This window comes from Pyrgilauda ruficollis, unplaced genomic scaffold (genome assembly GCF_017590135.1).
Source record: "Pyrgilauda ruficollis isolate IOZ18807 unplaced genomic scaffold, ASM1759013v1 scaffold86, whole genome shotgun sequence".
In the NCBI taxonomy this organism is placed as follows: Eukaryota; Metazoa; Chordata; class Aves; order Passeriformes; family Passeridae; genus Pyrgilauda; species Pyrgilauda ruficollis.
Window position 1 is genome coordinate 3100437 of NW_024530599.1, and position 22337 is coordinate 3122773.

Below are 22337 nucleotides of genomic sequence, written 5' to 3' on the forward strand. Positions count from 1 at the left end.
GCGGACGGAGCCGGGCGGCAACCGCGGGACGGGCCCCGGGCGGGGGAGCGCGGGGAGACTCCGCTCGGCCACTCCGTGCAGGAACGCGGCCCCGGCGCTGCCCCGCGGAGCCCCGGCGGACACGGGCCCGGCCGGCACAAGATGGCGGCGGCACCGGAGCCGCGGCCGCGCACACAAAGGGGCCGGGGCGGCTCCGCGCCCGCCCCGCCGCTGCCGCAGCGCTGCCCCCGCCCGGCGCGGGGCGCGCTGGGAGCCGCAGTCCGGCCGCGCCTACAGCTCCCGGCGGGCCCCGCGCCCTCACCCCACGGCCCGCCGCCAATCGCCGCGCCTGGGCCGAGGGCGGTGGGCACGGGCTGGGGCGGCGGGGCGGCCGCTGTGGCACCCTCAGTTAGAGCCGCTGTCGGACCCCGGGGCTCGCGCTCTGTGGGGCTGCGAGAGCCGCGCGATTGCTGTAAAATAAAACGGGCACTTGGCGTTTGTTTTAATTTCCCTTCGCTCGGACTGAAGTGATCTCACAATTAAGCACCGGGGCAGTTTGGGAAATGGCTTCTTTCCAGTGCCTGGACTCCAATGACGGCACCAGTAACTTTATTTCCCTGGAAACTCTTCCTCACCTGGTGCAACAGGCTGATGTTTAATCACACAATCAGTTGGAAAACACCTCAGATCATTGAGTCCAGCCTAGGACAGAACACCATGTTACCTAGACCAGAGCCCTGAGTGCCACATCCAGTGTCCCCTTAAACACCCCCAGGGACGGTGACTCCACCACCTCCGTGGACAGCCCATTCCAATATCTAATCACCCTTTCTGTGAAGAAACTCCTCGCGATATCCAACCTCCCCAGCACAGCCTGAGGCCGTCCCCTCTCCTCCTGTCCCTGTTCCCTGGAGCACAGCCCGACCCCCCGGCTGTCCCCTCCTGTCAGGAGCTCTGCAGAGCCACAAGGGCCCCCTGAGCCTCCTTTTCTCCAGGCTGAGCCCCTTCCCAGCCCCCTCAGCCTCTCCTGGGGCTCCAGACCCATCCCAGCTCCATTCCCTTCTCTAAACTCGCTCCAGCCCCTCAGAGTCCTTCCTGAGCTGAGGTGCCCTGCCCAGTGCCCGGCACAGGGGACAATCACTGCCCTGCTCCTGTAGGTCACACCATTCCTGGCACAGGCCGGGATGTCACTGCAGTGGCAGGATGTGGTGAGGTCTCCCACCTACTGCTCACAACCCTGGGCTTTCCAACAAGAATTCATAATGGTTTTTTCCACTTTCTCCTCTTTCCTTTGTGATAAAGTGCTACGTAATTATAGATCAGTTACTGTGACCTCGGACGAACCTAAAAGCTCTGGTCTGGGAAGAGGATTTGGGTATAATCTTTGTGTTGGAAGCTGAAGTTTCTTTGTGTCTGGAGTTTAGCTTTGGCAAAAGTCTCTTTTGAAATAACTGCTCACAAACCAAGGAAAGAGTAAATGCTTCCTGGGCACGAGGTTTACTCACAAACCTGTTGTGTAAGGACAGGAGCCTCGTCTTTTCACCCTCCATTCCCCCACTGATCCTAAACATGTAAAACCTGTAATGTATTTATTGTTCATTTTAATCCAGAATCTTACATTAAAAAGACGAAATTCTCATGTGAATGCCCTGTCCCATTTATCATGTTTCCTTTCTGAAATATCTGAATTTGGAAAACTTACTGTGAAGTCTTCTAAGTGTTCTTTTTTCATCCTTTAAAGGAAGTTCTCAGTGTATTAGCAAGGCTGCAGAACTTCTCTCTTTCTGTAAGCTACATGTAATTGTCGAAATTCCTGTGTGTTACTCTTAAAGTGAGGAAATTTTGGTGTGGTTTTGTGGTTTTTCACTGCAATGTAGTTTACTATTGAAACATTAAAAACAAGCATTTACATACATGTTAGGGAATACAAGAATTTAGCTGCTACCTGGAAGTTAACTTGCTCATAAATATACACAGTGATTGAAAAAGAGTCTTTAATTTCCTGCCTGTCACCAGACTGCAGTGTGGAATGTTTGGTGCAAAATGAGCTATCCGGTGTCTTGCAGACATCTCTGGTGGGGATGGGGAAAACAGATCTGCAGGGAGATTTTTTATTACCTTAATTCTGAGGCATTTTTTCCCAGCACTGACACTCTGACTGTTTCCTACACACCTTCTGACTCTAGAGGAAATGAAATACCATCCCTGGGAAGTGCTGGTAATAAATATATACATGCAGAAAAATAAGAAAAAACATAGTGTACAGCCTGACAGCTGTCTGATTCCTGCTGTCTTGGAACAGGCAGAGAAGTTCCTGACCCAGCCTTTCACTGAGGAAATCGTAACTCTCCCTTTCCAGCAATGCAGATTCGCTGACTGCTTTCCCAGCCTCGGACTCTGTCAGGGACAAAAATGCATATTTTGTGCATGGGCTTTAGAAGCAAGTTCTGAATTTTTATGCATTGAATGCCCACTTTACCTATTGTGTCAAGCAAACCCTCTTAACTCATCTCCCCATGTGAAAAATTGGAATAGATAAAGGCCTCTGTGATAATGAATGAGCTAAGGGCTGTTCAGTTAAAAACAAAGTCAGCAAATTTGAAGTTTTGGGGTTTTTTTTCACAATAAGCTGCAGTGTTTTATCTGAATGTCACAGCTAAGACAAAATATGTGAAATAAAACCTCAAAAAATGAAACTGAGATCAATGCTCAGCTATCTTTAGTCCATCTCAGAGCTGAGGTTTAGCTCAAACTGAAAGTTTAACACAGGTCTGTGAGAGGCTCAGTACGCTCATTAATTTTCAGAGCAATTGATTTATAAGTTATGAGCACTTTTAGATTTGAGTTATTTGTATGTCAGTCAACACATTGCTTGGAAAAGCCCCTAGGTAAGAATAAATAAATCTGAAAGTGAATATATGATCAGCTATATAAATACAAATGTGTGTATATAGAAATATATATATACACACACACACTTATATAACTACTGTCCTAAAGTACTATGCAGTATCTTTGGGTAATTAAACCAGATGAGAGGATTCTGTATGAATGATATACCTGAAGGCAAGGACTTTTTTAAAAAATCAGTTATTACTGGGGTGAAATGAAAATTGTTTCATTGCTATATAAGAAATTAATTTATTTATTGATGTGACCAACTTAGTCTGTGTCTTGGTCCCATAAATCATACTTTGGTGTTTACCTCAACATAGCAAATAAGAAAAATATTAAAACCCCCCATCCCCCAACAGTTCAATGAGTGCGTTACCAGGAGAAACTGGGGCAGGTTAAGAGATGCAAAATATGCTGGTGTGTAATTAAGGAAGTGTAAGCTGCTTTGTAAGAACTGCCTGTTGTGCCTGCTCTTATCACATGCTAGGTGAAAGCCTGATATTATCTCGTGTGCTGCAAAGTCCCCACCTAAATTACCTTGTGGTATTTGGTTCCTGTAACCTTGCTCTGCAAGAAGTGTCAAAGGCAGGGCTGAGGCTTTGCCTGTCGAGGTTTAACCCCAGTCAGCAGCCAAACCCCTCACAGCCACTCCCTCACTGCCCTGTCAGCAGGATTGGGAAGGGAACTGGAAGGGTAAAAACGAGAAAACTCTTGGAATGAGTTCAACTGGGAACGTAAAAGGTGTGCATGCAAGAAAAGCAAAGCAAGGAATGAATTCTGCTTCCCGTGGGTGGGTGGGTGTTCGGCCATCTCCAGGGAACCAGGGCTCCATCACATGTGACAGTGACTTGGGAAGATGAACACCATAACTCCGAACATCCCCCCTTCTTCCAGCAGAGGAGCTGGTTAGATGCTGCTGATGGAAGGTTAGCTGGAGGGCTGGACCTTTGAAAATGGCCTGATTCCTGTCAGTTTTCAGCTATCCCCTGAACAGTCATTTACCTGCTTTCCTCCCTCCCACACCTCAGAGGTAGGATGTGCACTTTTCCTCCCCAGATAAGACACAGCCTTGTAAAAAGTTATTTTTACAGAAAAGGAGTGCTCCCTGTGCCATGGGGACAAACCTCATAGACAATTCAGAGAAGGCACTGTCATCCCTAGACTACCTTGAGCATCACTGTACTTTGAAAGCTCAGAAGCCCCGGGAGAGGAGAAGGTCAAGAGATCACATATGAACAAGACACAAAGCTGTGCAAGTCTCACACCAGCTCTGTTCCTCGTGCTTCTGAGACTGCAGGGTGCCCCCTGCATCACGGGGAAGTGATGCTCCTCATACTGACAGCTACTGCTTGTACTGCCTGCATGCTCTGTTCCATGCCCGAGGAGTTTCTTGCTGCCTGCAGGGCTCTCGGAGGGTGAAGGTGCTTGGAGGAGCAGCTGTGCTTTCTTCACAGAGCAGAGGTGTCACAGGCTGTGGGGTGTGTGCCTGCCAGCTTGGAGACCCTGCTGGGTAATGCACTCTGCAGGCACGCAGTGCTTTTATCTCAGTGTGCATGAGCAGAAGAATTGGGGTAGAAAGAGCACAATCAGTTGTTATTCCATAAGGTGCTAGCATGGAAATAATCAACATCAACAGCAGCCGTGTGACACTGACGTCAGACCTCTGTCCTGAGGCTGCCACAGTCAATGGGCACAAACTGTCCCATATGCCAGCACATGGAGCTTTGTCCTGCTGCCAGGGATGGTGCTGACGAAGTGTTGGAGACCCCCAGGTCTCACATGCTCTCCTGGGGCTCAGCAGGGCTGTCCTGCTGCCAGTTCATGCAGTTTCCTGGGGCATAGCCATGGTGATCCCATGCCATGTTGTGGGGACACCAGGGACTCCTGTCGTCACAGGTGAGCAATGCTAAGAGGTTGGTGGCTCAGGATCAATAAAACCCGAGAAGTTATTATTTAAAACTTTCTAGAAAATCTGTGTATCCCATATCCCTGTGATGAGCAGCTGAGAACTCTGGGCTTGTCTGCTTTGGAGGGAGGGAGGCTGAGGGGTGACCTCACTCTCCTTCCTGTGAGGATGAGACATGGAGAAGGAAGTGCTGAGCTTTTCTCTCCAGGATCCAGACAGCAGGCATGGGAAAGATTCAGTGCTGCACCGGGAGATTTATACAGAACATCAGGGAGCATTTTTTGTGGAAAGCCTAGAACAGGCTTCCTGGAGAGGCAGTCATACCCCAGGCCTGGCAGTGCTTGAGGCATTTGGACAGTGCCCTCAACAACGGGCGGTGACTCTGTCAGCCCTGAGTTGCTCAAATGGCTGTTATGAGTCCCTTTCCACTGAAATATTCCGTCCCGTTCCATCCCCATCCCATCCTGTCCCGTTCCATCCCATTCCATTCCCATCCCATCCTGTCCCGTTCCATTCCCATCCCATCCTGTCCCGTTCCATCCCGTTCCATTCCCATCCCATCCTGTCCCGTTCCATCCCGTTCCATTCCCATCCTGTCCCGTTCCATCCCGTTCCATCCCCATCCCATCCGGGGCGGCACGGGCCGCCCTGCGGCGCCACCTGCTGGCAGACCCCGTTCACCTCCGCTGTCCTCGAAAGCTGCGGGGCCCGTTCTGAAACACATCTGGAAAACATCAGGAAACATCCTCAGCGCGCACACAGAACGATCCCGGACTGGCAGCCAGTGTGACTTCTCGCTGACCAAGGCATCGGGAGTACGCTGGGCTCGGCAGAGCTGCGCCAACTCCGCCTGTCCAGCCTGTGGAACCGCCTGGATGCCTGGTGTGAGCTGGAGCAGAACCTGGGAGGTAACTCCTAAAAGAGGTCACAGAGACCAGAAGTGACAGGACCCCAGAAAACAACGCAAACCCCGCAGCCAACTACCATGCAAGCAGCAGCTCCATCCAACTATTCTCTGCCGACTAGAGAGCACAAAGATAAAGGAACGTGGGACAGACGTTTCCAGCACTGTTTGCCTCGTACCACAGCTGGTAAGCGGTGCCTGGGGCAGTGCAAGCAGAAGCACAAACAGGAGCGCTGCATCCTCAGGCTGCAGTTCCTTGAGTGCCTGCTCAGAAACCCCCAGGCTCCACAGCCACAGCAATGCAAATAAACTGTTGAGCAAACCAGGGCAGCTGCTACCCAGACATTTTTGAACACTTCCCTGCTAGCTTTTTTAGTGGGCTCAGCTGGCTTTGCTTTAGGTGAAAATGCTGCCATCTACTACAATTATGTAATTAACCTTCATAGTTCAAACTTAATGATGCTCATTAAGGTTGAGTGTTTTTATTGGCTAACTGCTGCCACCAGTTTTGTATGGAACTGCAAAGGCAACTCTTAGGAGCCATAGTTTGAAGCATAATTAGCAATATGTGAGTGTTGCACAGGGGCATGGGTGTGGGATGGCAGAGGACTAGGTGGGAGCTTTATTTTATTCTGTGCTAAGGCTGGAATGCAATGAACAGCAGAAGTCTGTTGCTGCTGAGTCACTAATATCAAATAATAATTTACAGCGGTGTGGCAGAAGATTTGGAGTGCATGTGTGTCAGGACATCACAAGATCCCTTCCATCCACGGCTGGCTGTGACTTCCATTTCCTCAGCCCTGCCTCCTCCAGCTCCCTTCCCAGTATGTCTTCATTTATTCTAATTAATGAGTGTGGTTTTGTGCAGGTCTTTATCAAACAGTTTAAAAAATGTAGCAAATAAAGATTTTAATTAAAGAAAATGCCCAGGATCAAAAACTATGTGGCTTAATTTGCCTGTGCATGTAAGACTCCTAAAATACTAGGCTGTGATGCCACAAAAATTGGTAACTAGTGTACATACCACCTTTAAATACAGCTGATCTTTGACTTTGTCCAAGAGGAGTGTCTGTAGTTCCCCCATCATTTCCTGTGGACACTGATGGTTGGACTCAATACCTCGAATACACAGAGAAATAATCTACATCACAAGGTGTTACAATCTTCCATAACCCAACAATTTATTTAAACTTACATCACAATGAGAATCTAATAATAAAATACATCAGTTCACACCAGTCTGCATTGCCATTTTTAAAGGGTAAGCATCTTTCTTCACTTTATATTAAAATTTTCTGGAGGTAAAAACTACTGCATTGTACCCACAGTTTTTGAAATCGATTGTAACATTAGGCAAGGTACAAAGGAACTTTCAGAGCTAATTACACTTCAGTTAACCACACATTTTTGGCACATCTGAATGCTTTTTTATTTTCTTCTTAAAATAATTCTACAGCAAGTCAGAGAATCATGGACATAAAGCATCACTCTCCCGTGGCAAGTGTTGCCTAAAAGAATACAAAAATTGCATCATTTGGTTACAAAATAGATATTTTCTTAGTTCTTTATCCTGACATTTAACACTGAAGTGCCACGACAGAAAAAGGCCAGGAACAGGGCCGGCCTTGCTGAGTTGCTGCTGGTCCCTTTGCTGCAAGGCTTGGATTAAGTAAATCCCAGAGTGATGTGTTAACAAGATGTTGATGGCTTTTGCCTTGCCAGGCCTTTGCTTTCAGAGCACCCTGCAGCAGGTGTGAGGCCACCCGTAAATGTCACCCTGTTTGTCACAGTGCTGCTGCTCAAGTGACAGAGTGAGCACAGCTTTGGACAGGTTCAAGAGGGGCTGTGTTCCTCCAGGCCTTGGCAGTCCAGATTAAAAATCTGAGGCTGGTGAGCCACTGCTAGGCTGGGTTTCTTCTGCCTGACACCACAGCAGCTGCTTCTTTAGAAATTCAAATGTTTTTAAGCAGGAATGAAACATTAATGGTAGTAGAGTGCCTGGCACATATTTGTACAAGTGTTTGCAGTCACTCACATGAATTTTTAAAATGTGTGGGTTGTGGTTTAGGTGATTTTTGTCCTACATCACAAACCCCAGCTGCTATGAGCTGCTGATGTTATATTAAAAATAAAAAGCAGTCCACAGTACTTGCAACCAGGGTTAGTTTTTCCCTGGCTTTTGAGCTGTACTGTATCAATCAGAGTCTGGCACATTAAGTAGTGATTGTTTTATGTGTCACTGATTGCCAGCTCCATGTACTGATATTTATTTTGATGATTTTTTGAGATGCCTGTTAAATTGGTTATGTCCCTTCTGCTCACATTGTTCTGGTCATAACAGAGAAATATGAATGAACTGCTGCAGTTAAGGAGAGACTGACATAGCAGAAGAACAACAAGCATGTTACAGCGTTCTGGCTGTATTATAGCTAGATGGTCTCTCCGCTTTAGTGGGAAATAAACATTTCTACTTGTCATGGCAAGGTTACATTCTGTGCATTCTTCCAAAGCCCAAGTCAAAGCTGTCCCATTTTCTTGATTCAGTCATCCTTTGCTGAATCCCCTGATCTGAAAGCCTTTTGGTGAGACCAGTAAGCGTTCCCAGAAGGACTTTATGGCTGCTAGGAAGCATCTCTGACTACCTTCCTTAGAGACAGAGAACTTGAAGAAAGGATCATAATACTTACTCCATTAGAGAAAGAAAGAAATAATACAGGACACTGTATTAGAACTGTAATAGAACAGTTGTTGATGGGGAGGTTTGAAACTTACAGTAAGAGAAAATTCAAGGTATCCATGGTGCTCTTTGCATGTATGTCCTGACCCTGAAAGGCAGCCCTGTCAAAAACCCTTCAAAAATCAAACTCGCTCCCAATTTTTCCCTCACATCCACAGTGAGAATTCATCCCTGCATTGATTTCCAATTCCTACTCAGCAGTTGCTCTGAACACAGCTGAGGTGGGTGGGGGTCCTTGGGGAGGCAGGAGTGCAGGACACGGAGCGGGTGGAGGAGCTTTGGTGAGCAGGTCAGGCTGCACTGGGCAGAGCTGTGACACCTCTGCTGCAGGACAGGTGTCAGCTGAACACCTTCACATGGATTTAGTGCAACTTCTGCTCGCTTGGAAAGCCGTGGGGAGGCAGGCAGCTGCTCAGAGCCAGCAGCCACGGCCCAGCTCACACCCTGGCTCAAGTGACAGTGGCAGTAAAAGCTGATATGTTGCAGGTGCCTTCTGGCACCTGCGGTATTTTCATGCTCTTTACAACCTTTGCAAGTTAAAGTGTCAAGGTGTGATAAACTATGTAGCAGTGCATTCCTTACATTTCATATACAAAAAAGGGCTCAAGACTGGGAGCAAGAAGGCACAAACTTGGGAAATAACATAGCTGAGGAGTTTACACAAAAGTACTATGTCATTTATTAGGCATCACTTAGCACTTATTTCACATTTTTGCCCCCAAATTACCCAAAGCAACATAAATTTCTCCACTTCTTTCCCTTTGCACCCTTCTTTTGGATAAAGCTGCCTGTGCTCTATAGATACAGTTGCCGCAGAATATAACATGAACACAGATAAATACAACATACACAGCAAAAAATGTATTATAGTATTACAATAGTCAAATAATGTAATTAGCCTCAAGCTACGGCAGTGCCTGTGTGCTCCAGGGAACCAGTTCATGAACAGCAAGCGGGGCCACTGTACAGGAGCAAACCAGCGTCGGCAGTGTTGGGAAGAGAAGGGGCTGAGGAGGCTCTTCGGGTGCCTGGATGCAGTCAGTCATGGGGATCTGCTCACCTGGAACTCCCAGCCAGGGCCTCGGAGCTTTCTTCAGCCCAAATCAGTCTGGCAGTGGGTCCTTGGAACACCTTTACGTCTGTTCATTGTGCATACACATAAAGTCACCCCACATTTCTCCTGTTAGGCTATGTTTTCTTTATATATATAATTTTTTTTTAACCTTTTAGCTTTTGAATTTTTTTTCTTACAACTGTTAAAAAAGTTTCATGGTAAAAATAGCTCACTATATGATACATATACCCAAAGTGGTGCGATACTTTATATAATAAAAGATGAAAATAGTCACTTTCCATAATAAAAATAAGTTCTATTTTTTGCTTATTTTACAATATACTTAATAATTCTTTTCTTCTTCTTCACTCTGCAAGTAAATAGGTCCCGTTTCGATAACGCTTCTGAGTCGATTAAAGTGGCGAGAGACCGAAGGATGGCTTATAAGCACTTTGAGCAGCCGCACTCCACGTGTCTCTCCAGTTCTTCCGTGAAGGTGGAGCCATCCACGCACTGGAAGAAGTATTTCCTCCTCTTGCTGCGCAGGGGCACGCAGCACTGCCCGCCGCCGCAGCTGCCGCGGCACTCCAGGCGCGGCACCTTGGAGGCCGTGGCACACGAGGTGTAGCCCTGCTGCTTACGGACCACTTCTCGAATGATGTCTCCTTGGCAGAGGTTCTCTGCTGGGACAACAGAGGTGGAAAGGAGTCAAATATGTGGTAACTTGTGGCGGCAGCTCTCTGGCCACAGAGAGCAAAACAGAACTCTCCCAGTCATTGTGCTGGGGAAGGCTGTGAGATCAGCGAGAAGAATGAGAAACAATTCCTATCTTCACTTGCTGCACCTGGTGTTGTGCACATGTGGAATATGTTATGGAGATTTGTTTACCAAAGGGTGGTTTCTTAGGTGGCCCATGGTGATGGTGTTTAGACTGAAGGACCAATTGGGTCCACCTGTGTCCTGACTGTCTGTAAGGGCGATGGGTTTCTTAGTAAGTGTAGTATAATAAAGTGATGGAGCAGCCTTCTGAGAATCATGGAGTCAATGCTCATTATCACCCTGCTGGGACGCCCAGCTACGACTATTTTGCCAGATGCTATAGATGCATATTATAATATTGGCTTTTTGCAAATATTAAAATGGATTTTAAATGTGTAGTGTTAAAGTAACTTGGTTATAAAGATATAGGTTTTATTTCTGTTGTTAATTAAGCTTAGTGAAATAGCTGATATAAGTATGCTTGTGTTGAAACTCCTGCTTGGATGGATAACACCCACTGAACACAGGATGAGCACACCTGTACAGATCTGCCAGCCAGCAGCACTCACCGTCTGAAGACAGTGGCCAAGCTCCAAAAACTGGAGGTGATAAGAATGGACTAATATCACAGCCAAGGAATCTGCATGTTCTAATAAGGTGGATCGAAGGAGGAGCCAGGCTAAAGAATTCTTGGAACATGTAAACTACTTTGAGGAAAAGTTTACTATGCGTAAGGGTCTATGAATATGCAGCAGGCTGATGTAAGGGAAAAGGTGTTTAAGGGGTATCCCCAAGGATAACAGGGTGCTCTTGGCTGAGTGCCAAGATAAATCTGGCTGTAATAGCCTTTGCTCCGTGGTCCTTGTCCCCTATTGTCCTTTATTAAACTTTTTAAATTTTCACAGGTAAGGTGGATCGAAGGAGGAGCCAGGCTTCCAAGAATTCTTGGAACATGTAAACTACTTTGAGGAAAAGTTTACTATGCATAAGGGTCTATGAATATGCAGCAGGCTGATGTAAGGGAAAAGGTGTTTAAGGGGTATCCCCAAGGATAACAGGGTGCTCTTGGCTGAGTGCCAAGATAAATCTGGCTGTAATAGCCTTTGCTCCGTGGTCCTTGTCCCCTATTGTCCTTTATTAAACTTTTTAAATTTTCACAGGAGTGACCATGTTTTTCACACCGGATAGTCCCTGCACATCAGCGAGCGGCCCTGGGTTCACGACGTGATTCAAGACAAACAGATGGCGTGAGAAGAACCTTAATCTTTTACTGCTTTGCACCTGCCACCAAAACAGAGCATGTCTACACAAATGTGTAATATCCTGTGCAAGGCTGGGGCCAAGCAGGCCTGCTAGCTTTGATCAGGAGACTGGAAGTATTTTAATGAATGCTGAGTGTTGAGTCCTGCAACACTCCTGCAAAATAAGAATTAGTTTTACCATGTCTGCTTCTCTGGAGCAAAGGTCGGCCTGCTCTGTGTTGACACTAGTGGTCTGGGATACCTGAAGGTGTCTGTGCTGTTCTGCAGTCCCTGTGCAGCAGCCAGATACATTTTGGTGATGGGTATATAAAATTTAGAAAGTCTGTGGTTCATGCACAGGAAAGAGACAACCTAAATAAAAATAATATAATCCAGCTCCTTCCTTCTGGACAAGAACAAAAAAAGGCAGAAAGGATGCAGTTAAAACTCAGTGAGTTTCCAGGGAGTCTTTTCAGGTCAGGGCAGAAGAGTTGGGCCTCTGCCCTCGTAGGAAAGTCTAGCATGATCTGTGGGATTGCCCTGGAAACCTGCTGAAGCAGAAGAAGGAGAATATTTCATGCCACTTCAGGTGAGTGGTTCCTCCTTGTAAGACCTCCCTTCCCAGCAGTGCAAATAACTGATCCCTGCTTGCTGAGGGTAAACCTCACAACAAGCTCTTTAAACATCCCAAATCCTGAGAGCAGCAAACCTTGAGGATTCAGGAGACAGAGAATAAAACTCTTCACTCCATGTCCCTGTTTCTCTATGTGATAGCAGCCACCTACTGTTACGTGGTTCTGTTCTCCCTGTACTGCTCTGCAGAGGCTGGCTCAGCTTTATCTTCTATTTGCCATTCCTCCCCAAGTCTGAGGGGCAGGGAAGAGAGGAGTAAAGCAGGTGTAAATCAGGTGTAAAGCAGCAATGCAGCAGCACAGCCAAGCCTACCTCTGTCACAGAGCTCTCCGCTGTAGCCGGGGTCACATTCACAGTAGGGCTCCCCATGCTCCGAGACCTTGCACTGCCCGTGGCTGCATTTTAAAGTCCTGCAGGGGTTTGAGGAATTGTTCTTCTTGTCACAGAACATGCCCGTGTAGCCCTCCATGCACTTACAGGTGTAAGCAGCACCGGCCGCCGTGCACTTCCCATGCAGACACCTGGAGAAACAGAAGCATTTAGAGCTGGTCTTTGCTGGATGTGAAAATTCCTTTTTCCCAGAAATGTTGGATTTTGGCATTTCTGCCCATTTAATTCCAGGATACTAATCCAAAACCAGCAGCTCAGTGTCAAACACTCTGGAGAAAACTGTGTGAGTTTTCAGTGAATACTGGATAACGTTCAGAGAATACATTTAGAATTTGTGAACCTAAGTAGAAAACATTAGGCTCTCCCGTGAGCACAGACCAAGGCTTGGCACCCACATGAGACAGCTCACATTTACAGCAGCAGCACGTGGAACTAAGTGCCAACAATCAAGCTGCATGCCCAGGCTTCCTGAGCAGAGATACTGTACAAATAATATCAGGTGATGAAAACCAGTGTGATAAATGAAGGTGCTGGTGGCAAAGCTATGCACAGACTTATCAGCGGGCAGCTGTACTTGAGGGTTCCCTGGCTCCTGGGGCTTGCAGTGAGCTTTGCCATTTCTGAGGAACACCACAGGGTGGGGTGGTGATCCTGAGCAAGTTCTCTGACACTGTCCCCACTTCTGGGACAGGGGCAGACTTGACATGGACTGAGAACAGTGAGGAAAGCAACTCTCTCCAGCCAAGGAAAAACTTTGGCATAAAGTAACTTGTCATAAGCCCATGTCTCTTTTATTTCTATTTTCCTTCTAGTGCTTCAAAATTAATCCCTGTTTATGTTGAATTTTTGTACATTTAATTTTAAAGCTTTGAACTAAAAAGGACAGATTACAAGAGCAGTTTCAGTCAGCCCAGACATGCAAAATACTGTAATGAAGGGAGTCACAGTCTGTATAGAGCAGTATTTCCTGCCCCATGAACCAGAGGTTACCTGATCCTTACAGGTGCATTTCCTCAGTGAGATTAACCTGCGGGTGTTGGAGCAGACACCTGCCAGCAGGGCTCCACACTCCCCTGGATACACTGGGCAGGGCTTTAGGGAGCCAGCTCCAAAAGGCTGAAGTGATTCAGGAAAGGTGGGACAGTGTGTGAGCATTAAAAATACACACAGCTGCTTTCCTTAGCATGGGACTATGTTCATGATTGCCTCACCCTCCCTGGACTATGAGAGAAACAATCCCTCATCATGTAAACATCTGGAACTCCCTTATTTTTCTCTGTCCAACCACAACAGCTTTGTGTTGACATTGGAAATTCAAGGAAACATTTGGGTCTTCATACCTTTGGTTTGTAAACTGTCAGGTGCTTTTCAACACCTCCAGACTTCAGTACTTTGCAGAATTAGAACCAGAAGCAAGTTTAAAATGGTACCTTTGCCAGGTTAAATTTCTGAGAGTGATTATTCACTGCATCAATTTACCTGTCAAAACTACGTGCTCAGGAAAAGCGCCTTCCAAGACAGCAACTGAAGGAACTTCTAAAACAAAAGTACTTCCATCTGCTTATGAAACAATACTGAAATATGCAGCCTGCTGCTCTGCACGAGACTATTTCCTGTGTATTGGCCATAAGAAAGCTATTCATCCCGTGTTTCTGATGGAGATGTGGTTATTGAGCCTTTGAACTGTAAATACTTTACACTCATGCTCCCTTCACATGCAACACCACGCTATCCTTTAAACTTGCACTTTAAAGGGCTGTTTCAAAGTGTAATATTTAAGTCAGCTATTTGGGAAATTTAAAACTGCTCACACTGGAGTGCATAATGGTCTTCAGGGAGTAAGTTTGAAGACTGGGCTCAGTGCTGCAGAGAGAAAACCCCTGAAATGTGTACCTCCCCCTCACAGGCTGCTCTGCTCTGGATCCGTGCAGGCTCTCACCTCCTGGGGTTAAGCCATGCCCATTAACAGGAGGTTTTGTATTTTAATGTGTAGAGTCACAGCTGAAGGTATGACCTGCAGCATTAACACCTGAGCTCCTGCAGGACCACGAGCTCCTTTGGCGAGTCAGCAACATCTGAACAAGAAGTGGAAATTGAGAGCTGCCACAGATGCAGACTCACAACTGTCAATAACCTTGTGTGGGGACCCAGCATCTCCAAAACCAGTCAGATGTGGTTTTGCAAGATGAAATGCGAAATATGCATTAGCTGTAAAGATTTTGCTCTCCAGTCAGCATTTGTTTGAGCTTACTTGTGGTTAAGACATGGATCTCCAATTTCCTGGTCACACAGAGGGCCCATCCAGCCTGGGTGACATTCACAAATCACACTCGTTTTCTCCAGGGACCGGCAAATCCCGTGCTTGCAGATGTTACAGGATTTGCAGCCAGGAAGGACTCCCAGTGACTGCTGGGGTAAATCCTTGAAATCCTGCAGCTCGTTGTTGATTCTGACATCGTGAATGCAGCCATGAAAACCATTTGGTGTCTTATCTGCACCCTGGCGCAGGGATGATAGTCCAGTAGAGGTTGGGATCCCTTCAGATAAAAGCAAAAAGGTGAAGGTTCACTTACACTTAAAATGGTAATATATAAATTATAATTGCTAAAGCTTCTTTTGTCACAGCCCCTTAAAATCTTTGAATAATTAATTTGCATAGGACCTTTGTAAGGTAGAACAATCTCATTGTCCTTGTTCTGGAAATGGAAAAAAAAAATAAACTCACTTGCCCAATCTTCTGTAAGAAGTACATGACTGAAAAAAAAAAAAAAGAAAAACCAAACTATTTTTTTTTGCCTGGTGGCTATGTGTTCCTATCCTTAGATAATGTTCCTTCTCTCTATACAGTTTAATAGCAATTATTCTTCTGAAAGCTTTGAGAATGCCTTCATTTGTCAGCAGGTAGCATCCACCTCTGGGATGCAACAAGACAGTTTGGCTTTATTGGGTCAAAGTGTTAAGAGAGGGAGTGCTAAGAGTGCATCCCATGGAAAGTAGTGCAGGAGAGCTCTAATGACAGGGAAGAGCACTTCAAGGGCCAGGCCAGGGCTTTGTGGTGAGCCCCTCCCATCTTGTTCAAGTGCTTGGGAGAGTTCACACGGTTGGATGGCCAGCAGGCTCTTTTGGATGTTGTTTTATGCCTTCCCCACTGATGCCAGCTTGGATGTACAGCTGCATTGGCACAGGCAAGTGCTTCCATTTTCAGCCATGTGAGGCCTCTGAAATCAGTGTCTATGAGTAATGCCACTGTTAAAGGTGGTCCTAAAACAAATCCAGCACCTGTTTAAATGTGTGTTAGGAGGAAAGTTGCTACAACAAGTGATGTGGTTGTGAGATGGACAAAACTGTGAGCACCTGAAGGGTCAGGTCTATGTTAAGCTTCCTGTAGGTCAGAACAATTGCTCTGGGGTAATTTAGGCAACTACTTTAACTAAACCACCTGCAGAGGAAGGGCAGCTGGCTTCCACGGGAGGGATGCACACAAAGAGGTGGCACATGAGCAACAGGGAGGGTTTAGAAAGAAGCAAGAAGAATTTTAATAGGCAATAGCAAAAGTCTTTACTGAGACCATGGAGCCTGGTATCCAACAGTCCTTCATTCCAGACCTCAGGTTTTCCCTGAGAATTTTTCAGGTACCTTTGGAGAATTAGTATCGATCCACGATGCTCGTCCATTAACAAAACTTTTCCATGGGATTAGTTCCCAAGTTCCCTGTGTATAAACTGCTGCAGGATTGGTATCTTTTGTGCTGTTCTAAAGGGAGAAATTGAGATGGCCTCTGCACCAGCAAATCATCTTTGATGCACAATGCTCTTTAATAGCCTGTGACATTCTTAATAGGAGCCAATTATAAAAGTTCAGCTCTGTACAAAGCAAGTTTTCTGTTTTACAAGGGCAATATTCAGGGTTCTTTTAGAAAAGTGTTATTAAAGAAAATTATTAAGAAAAGCCTTGACCAGCACCAACTGAATTTGGTAAGAGTTTCTACTATTGGCTTCAATTATCTCATTAGAAAAGGCTCAAAGACTTTCTATTACCATTCTGCTGACTTTTGTATTTGAAATAGGCTGACTAAAAATTCAAGAACTCCGTGTCACTGAGAGAGAGATTTCAACATTCAGTCCAGAATAGAACTAGGGGGGTTCTGGCAAAAACAATCCATTGGGCAGAGACCAGCCTTTGTTCTGTCTCTTGTAACCAGACACCTAATCAGTGGTATAGTCATTATTCTGGGCATTGTTCCCCATCCCATTTGGCCTCTTCCCTCCAGATTCAGTACTTAATGGGAAAAAATTTCTTAACTGAGGTTTGGGCAATTCTAATATCTGTCTAAAACAGCAGCTTCAGTTTCCAATGAGAAGACTACTAACCAAGGTGTTCTCAGCTTGTGTGTTAATATGTTTTTGAATCACGCACCTTTTTCCACACAATTTTTAGACCTCTATAAAACTGCCAGCAAAAATACTGCTCAGTTATGGTATATTTAAACCTACTGACTATTGATTTGCTTTCTTGCCATGACAATTTGTGATACTCCCACTGATACTTCCACTTCAGCCATCACAGCTTGGTGCCAGCCAGTTCTGGGAGCTGCTGAAATGCAAAACAGGCTGTTCCTGTGGTGGCTGTGTGAGAGCCCTCTCCACAGGATGGAAGATTATTTGCTTCTGAGAAAACAGGTTAAAACTTCAATTCCAGAGCAATTCACAGTACCTCCAATGTAGAGGGGTGTGTTGAGGCTGACAGAAGACTGTTTCTGGAGCTTTCCCAGACTCTTGGGAGCCCCCTTGTCCACCACCAGGTTCAGAGTTTGATTCAGCATCACGAGTTCCACACTATGAAACTGCCCATCATTTACTGTTTCCACACTAAAAAGTAAGAGGAAAACAAAAACGAATTAGAAGATGAACAAGGAACAGCCTCTGTGACGTCCTGTGTCCCTGTGGTACACCTTGCACAGCACAGCTCTGGGGTGCTCTGGAGTTTGCAGTCAGGGTGTTCTCAGCATTTCCTCCAGCAGGGAGGTACAGACTGACCTCAGCTGATCCTGGGCAGGCAGTACTGACACACGTGGAACACTTCAGAGGCCAGCTAATCAGGAGAGCAGCCTCTCCAGTTGCTTCTTCCAGGGCAGAAAAGCAAGTGTGTAGCTACATGACACACTGGCTTTGGGGACAAAACGACCAAAAAATCCCATTCTGAGCTCTCAGCCACAGCTTGCTGCCCTCTGTCACACTGCTTGGTGCTCATGCTGCAGGCTGAAATAATTTCTTCTTTTATGGGTAGTTTAAACTCAAATTATCTCACAGGGGACAGGAGAGATTGCAGTTTGGGGTGACAGCAGAGGCCTCTGAAACCAGCATCTCCTCACAGCAGAAGTGTCTTGGAACTATGTACCAAGGAATAAGGACAGACTGAGGTTCTCAAAGCCAGAGAAGGAATTCAGGGTGTTTTGGCTTATAAATGACCAGTGTGCTTTGTTCAATATCAGACAATCCTACTTGAACACAAGGAAAAATGACAAATTGCTACTCCTTTTAGGGAAACATTAAGGTGTAGATTGAAGCTTGAGGATAAAACAGTAGGAATTGTTGGGTGGTGGGGCAGGAAGCAGGCAGCCATCTAAGCAGACAAGATGGTGAAGTAGTGTGTATTTATTGCTTTGTTTTTATCACTTATTTTTCAGATGCATGAAGCCTGCAGCAACCTCCTAGTCTGCACCTCAATCTTCACCTTCATCTCCTGTTCACTCCCCCAGACATTAAAGGGTGCAGTGATATCCTTCTATTTGTATCACACTATAATTTTTTTTTTATTTTCAGGGCAGCTTCAGCTCTCAAACCTCAGTGCTGCATGGTGAAATTCCCTAAAACAACCCAAGGGTTTCATGCACTCCTACAAGCAGGGAGGGGCAAGGGTGGGATTACCTGCTCTTGAGCAAAGAGAGTTTCAAACTGGGGTGATAGATAGATCTGGTGGGATTTTCCCACTGCTGTAGGTGTAATTAAAAGGCACAGTATCTATTCCATGTGCACTCAGATGCACATAGGAACACAGTAAGAATGTGATAACAGTAGTGGTTGTTCAGGAATCAGCCTGTGGGCTCTGTGAATTGCCTACATGCACAGTGTTGCCTGTGAGCACCCTTTCCCAAATTCCTCCCTTCAGGCTGGGGGTGCTGTTATATGTAGATAATGACAGAACACACCAGCTTTGGGCATCCTGAGATACTGCTTGGACAACAGCCTGGATTTGGGATTGCTGATGTGGTGCACACCACAGCACAATGCCAAGTTTGGGTTTCTGCTCACTCCAAAGCCCATAAGCTCAGCATCCTCTCACAGGAAGTTAAAAATTCACAGGTCAGGTTCCTTTCAGGTGATTTGTAAATTTGCAAGGTCAATGTCTCTGAGCTATTTACCCACACTTTCTTCCCAGTCAGTGGAGAGGAAGAGACACACTCATCTCTGAGGATGCATCACCTTTTAGATGTGATCTCAACCTGGATGACATGCTGCCCATCTTTAGTGCAGTCCTGCAGAACTGATGTGTAAGGCTATTGCAGCAAGGAAATAAGGCCTTGACTTCACAAACAAATTACATGCCTTGGAGATTACTGGAATTCAGTTGTTGCTGAAAGAAGTTTCATTTTTATAGTGTTTTATGGTAGACCTGACACAACCAATTGTACTTGAGCAATGTCAGGCAGCAAGGCAGCACTGCAGGCGTTTCTGGGAATGTGCTGTTGGAGAAGAGCACACTGCTGTTCCACACTGCAGCTGACGTGCCTCTGCAGTGCTGCTCTCCCCACAGGTTTTTGGGATGAATCACGAACACACAAGCCTTCAAAAGTTCATGTAAGGTTACACAGGTCATAAGGTAACAGGCAGCAGTGTAGGAGCACCTTTACGGTGTGGCTTCACATAAATGAGAGAGTTCTGCCACAGCAAGGTTCCCAGGAAAGCTCTGCTGGCTCAATCACTCATTCCTGAGCTGCAGGGAAGCACTGGGCTGTGGCTGCTGCCCACGTGCAAGATGGGAGAGAGCCCTGGGGAGAACTCAAGAACCTGGAGCTGATGGTACAGTTCAAAGTGTTTTAAAGAAAAAACATAAAGGCTTGGCACTGAAAAAAAATGCAGATCCAGTTGGTCCAGCAGACACTCTGGATCAGAGCTGTTATACCAGGGCCCTGGCAGGGGCATGGGTTGTGTGGGCCAGGATGAGAGGCAGTGTGCTGGACTCCCTGCCCAAGGGGCTGAGCCTGTGGCCCTGGGAAGGGCAGCCTTGTCCCCACTGCACCCAGGGCACTGCAGCAGGGCCACACCTCGAGCACAGCACTTTGTGCATTGGCAGCTCAAGTAAGTTTGGAAACAGCTGGTTTGAACTTTGTGTTTGGATAGTCAGGAATTCTGCTAAGTGTCTGCTGCCTTACGAGGAGCAGCTGTGCTACAGCATGGCCGACTGGGTGATCCCTCTGTGCTCCCTGCTTATCTCAGTGCTCTCTGCAATGCCTGATTCCTGGGGGGAAGCACTTGGACTTCAGCTGGAAGGTATGAGATAAATGGAAATGCACATGTGTAATTGTTAGTCTGTGCAGAAGTGCCAGTGAAAGGGAGAAGTGGAGCCAAACCCCATGGGCTGTGAGCTGAGCACTGTGGAGGTGGGATGGATGGCTGTAGGACAGGGAGCCCTTCCCCAGCAGGATCAATAGCTGAAGCTAACACACAAACCACATGGTTGTCTGCAGAAGGCCAAGCTGCGGCCATTTGTCAGAGGACAACATTATCACATCTGGCAGGACTGACTCTTCCCAGAGCCAGGATTTCACAGGCATTCATCACCTGCTCTCCACAGGGTGTGCTTTTTCCAGATTATGCCTTGTCTAGCAGGCAAACAAAAATCTGTGAGTCCTGGGGATGGAAGCAGCCACCCCACACGGTGCTCATGCCTTTCAGCATACCCAGGGCTGGTATTTCTGTTGGAAAGGGAGTGAGAGATCCCAGTCTGCAGGAATACCTGGATGAATATTACTCCGTTCTGATTCTTTCACTTTTTAACCAGAATTAAAATAATCTCTGCCTGAACTTTGAGAAACGAAGTAACTCACAGCCATCACCCAACACTGCAGTTTTGTAAAGCAGATAAAGTTAGTGCCAAAGCACTCATTTGCTCTTTGAGAAGACACAGAGATATGATAGAAAAGCTGAATGTGGACAGGCAGGATGACAGGAAATCCCCAGCCAGCAGCAGAGACTTGTGTGAGAGCACGCACTTACTGCTGCTGCTGACGGAAAGGCATTCAGACGCCTTGGGATTCTGAGATGGAGACAACCGTGGGGGAGAGACCAGTGGTGAGAGAAAAGCTGCACGAACTCTCCTCAGAGCCTCTTCTGCAGCCGGGCCTTTAGGAGCCCCGGCAATCGTCGGAGACAGCTGGAGACAGTGGCTTGGCCGGGGATGAAGGGCGGCGGCCGCAGGCGCTGAGCAGCGCACGCTGCTGCGCTCCGCTCCACGGGCCCGGCCAGACCCGCCGCTCCCAAGGGTCCCGTTAAAACCCGAATTCCCTATTCCCCGAAACAGGGCATCAGGTGCTCCGATAGGGCTCTTCCTTCTGGAACCGCCCGCGGCATGGAGGCACTGCCTCCAGTCAGTCGGGATTTATGGGGTTCCTCCAGCCGCCCCGCACCGAGCTGCCCGCTCCGAGCGGGGCGGGGTGCAGGCCGGGAGTGCGGGAGAAGGGCAGGGAAAGCGGGATGGGAGCGGGACTGCGGGAGACACACCGGCAGTGCGGGGTGAGAGCGGGGAACGCGGGATACGAGCAGGGAAAGCGGGATGAGAGCGGGAATGCGGGCCGTGGGCCGGGAATTCAGGGTGAGGGCCGGAATGCGAGATGAGAGCCGGGAATGCGGGGTGAGGACCGGGAATGCGGGGTGAGGGCTGGAATGCAGGATGAGAGCCGTGAGTGCGGGATAGTGGTTGGGAATTCAGGGTGAGAGCCGGAATGCGGGATGAGAGCCGGGAATGCGGGAGCGCGGTGCAGCGGCGCGGACGGGCAGCAGAGGGCGCCGTGGCACCGTGAGCCGAGCGGGGACAGCCCCGTTCCCTGCTCCCGTTCCCGGCCCCGCTCCCGGCTCCACTCCCGGCTCCCGTTCCCGGCTCCACTCCCTGCTCCCGTTCCCGGCTCCACTCCCTGCGAAACCGAATCAACCGGTGCGAGCACAACCAGCGACACCCGAAAGGTGCGGCAGGAAGAGCCCAAGGGCCGCTGCAGCCGCACCAGCTGCCTTTCCCTTTGAGCACCCTTGAGGTGCCGCTCCTGAGATCTTTCCAAGCCCTTAATACAGTCAGGGAATTTTAGATGACTTCCAGCCGCACCACTTTGTGCCACTGCTATTGGATATTGTATAGTTTCGTACAAATTCTTGTTGAAAAAATGGGAGGAATTATGATTAAAGAGTAAACACTTAAAGTGTAAGCAAGGATCTCCAGGAATTTAATAATAAAACTTCCTGAAAAGTAAGCAGCAAAAGGAATAGAAAGTTTCCCATTACACAAAATGATTCCTCAGGAGCCAGGCACTGCTGCTCGGGGTTGTGGTTGGCAGCTGGTGAGGACCCACCTGGCCAGGCATTCCCCCCACTGTGCTCAGGCTCTGCAGCATCCCTCTGCTCTCTCTCCTCCATCACACTCATCTTTCCACAGCCCACCTTACATGCCTTGCACAGACCAGCACACTGCTCTCACCGAGGTTACCCTCACAGAGCTGGACATGGGTCCTGATCAAATTTGACCAAAAAAAAATGAGGAAAATGCTGGGATGTGAGGAGAGCTCAGCTTCC

At 47.4% G+C, this 22337-nt stretch overlaps 1 protein-coding gene across 1 annotated transcript in view; it reads right to left on the minus strand.

Annotated features, from left to right (window-relative positions):
* Positions 1 to 7866: 7866 nt before the first annotated feature.
* Positions 7867 to 22337, minus strand: part of SLIT3 (slit guidance ligand 3) — a 467475-nt gene continuing 453004 nt past the window's right edge. Inside the window, exons 33-36 of the mRNA XM_041488030.1 lie at positions 17212 to 17366; positions 14750 to 15035; positions 12421 to 12629; positions 7867 to 10155 (exon numbers count right to left, since the gene is read on the minus strand). Of these exons, the coding sequence (XP_041343964.1) occupies positions 9917 to 10155; positions 12421 to 12629; positions 14750 to 15035; positions 17212 to 17366 (889 nt within the window). The 3' untranslated portion in view covers positions 7867 to 9916. The remainder of the gene's footprint in view (positions 10156 to 12420; positions 12630 to 14749; positions 15036 to 17211; positions 17367 to 22337) is intronic.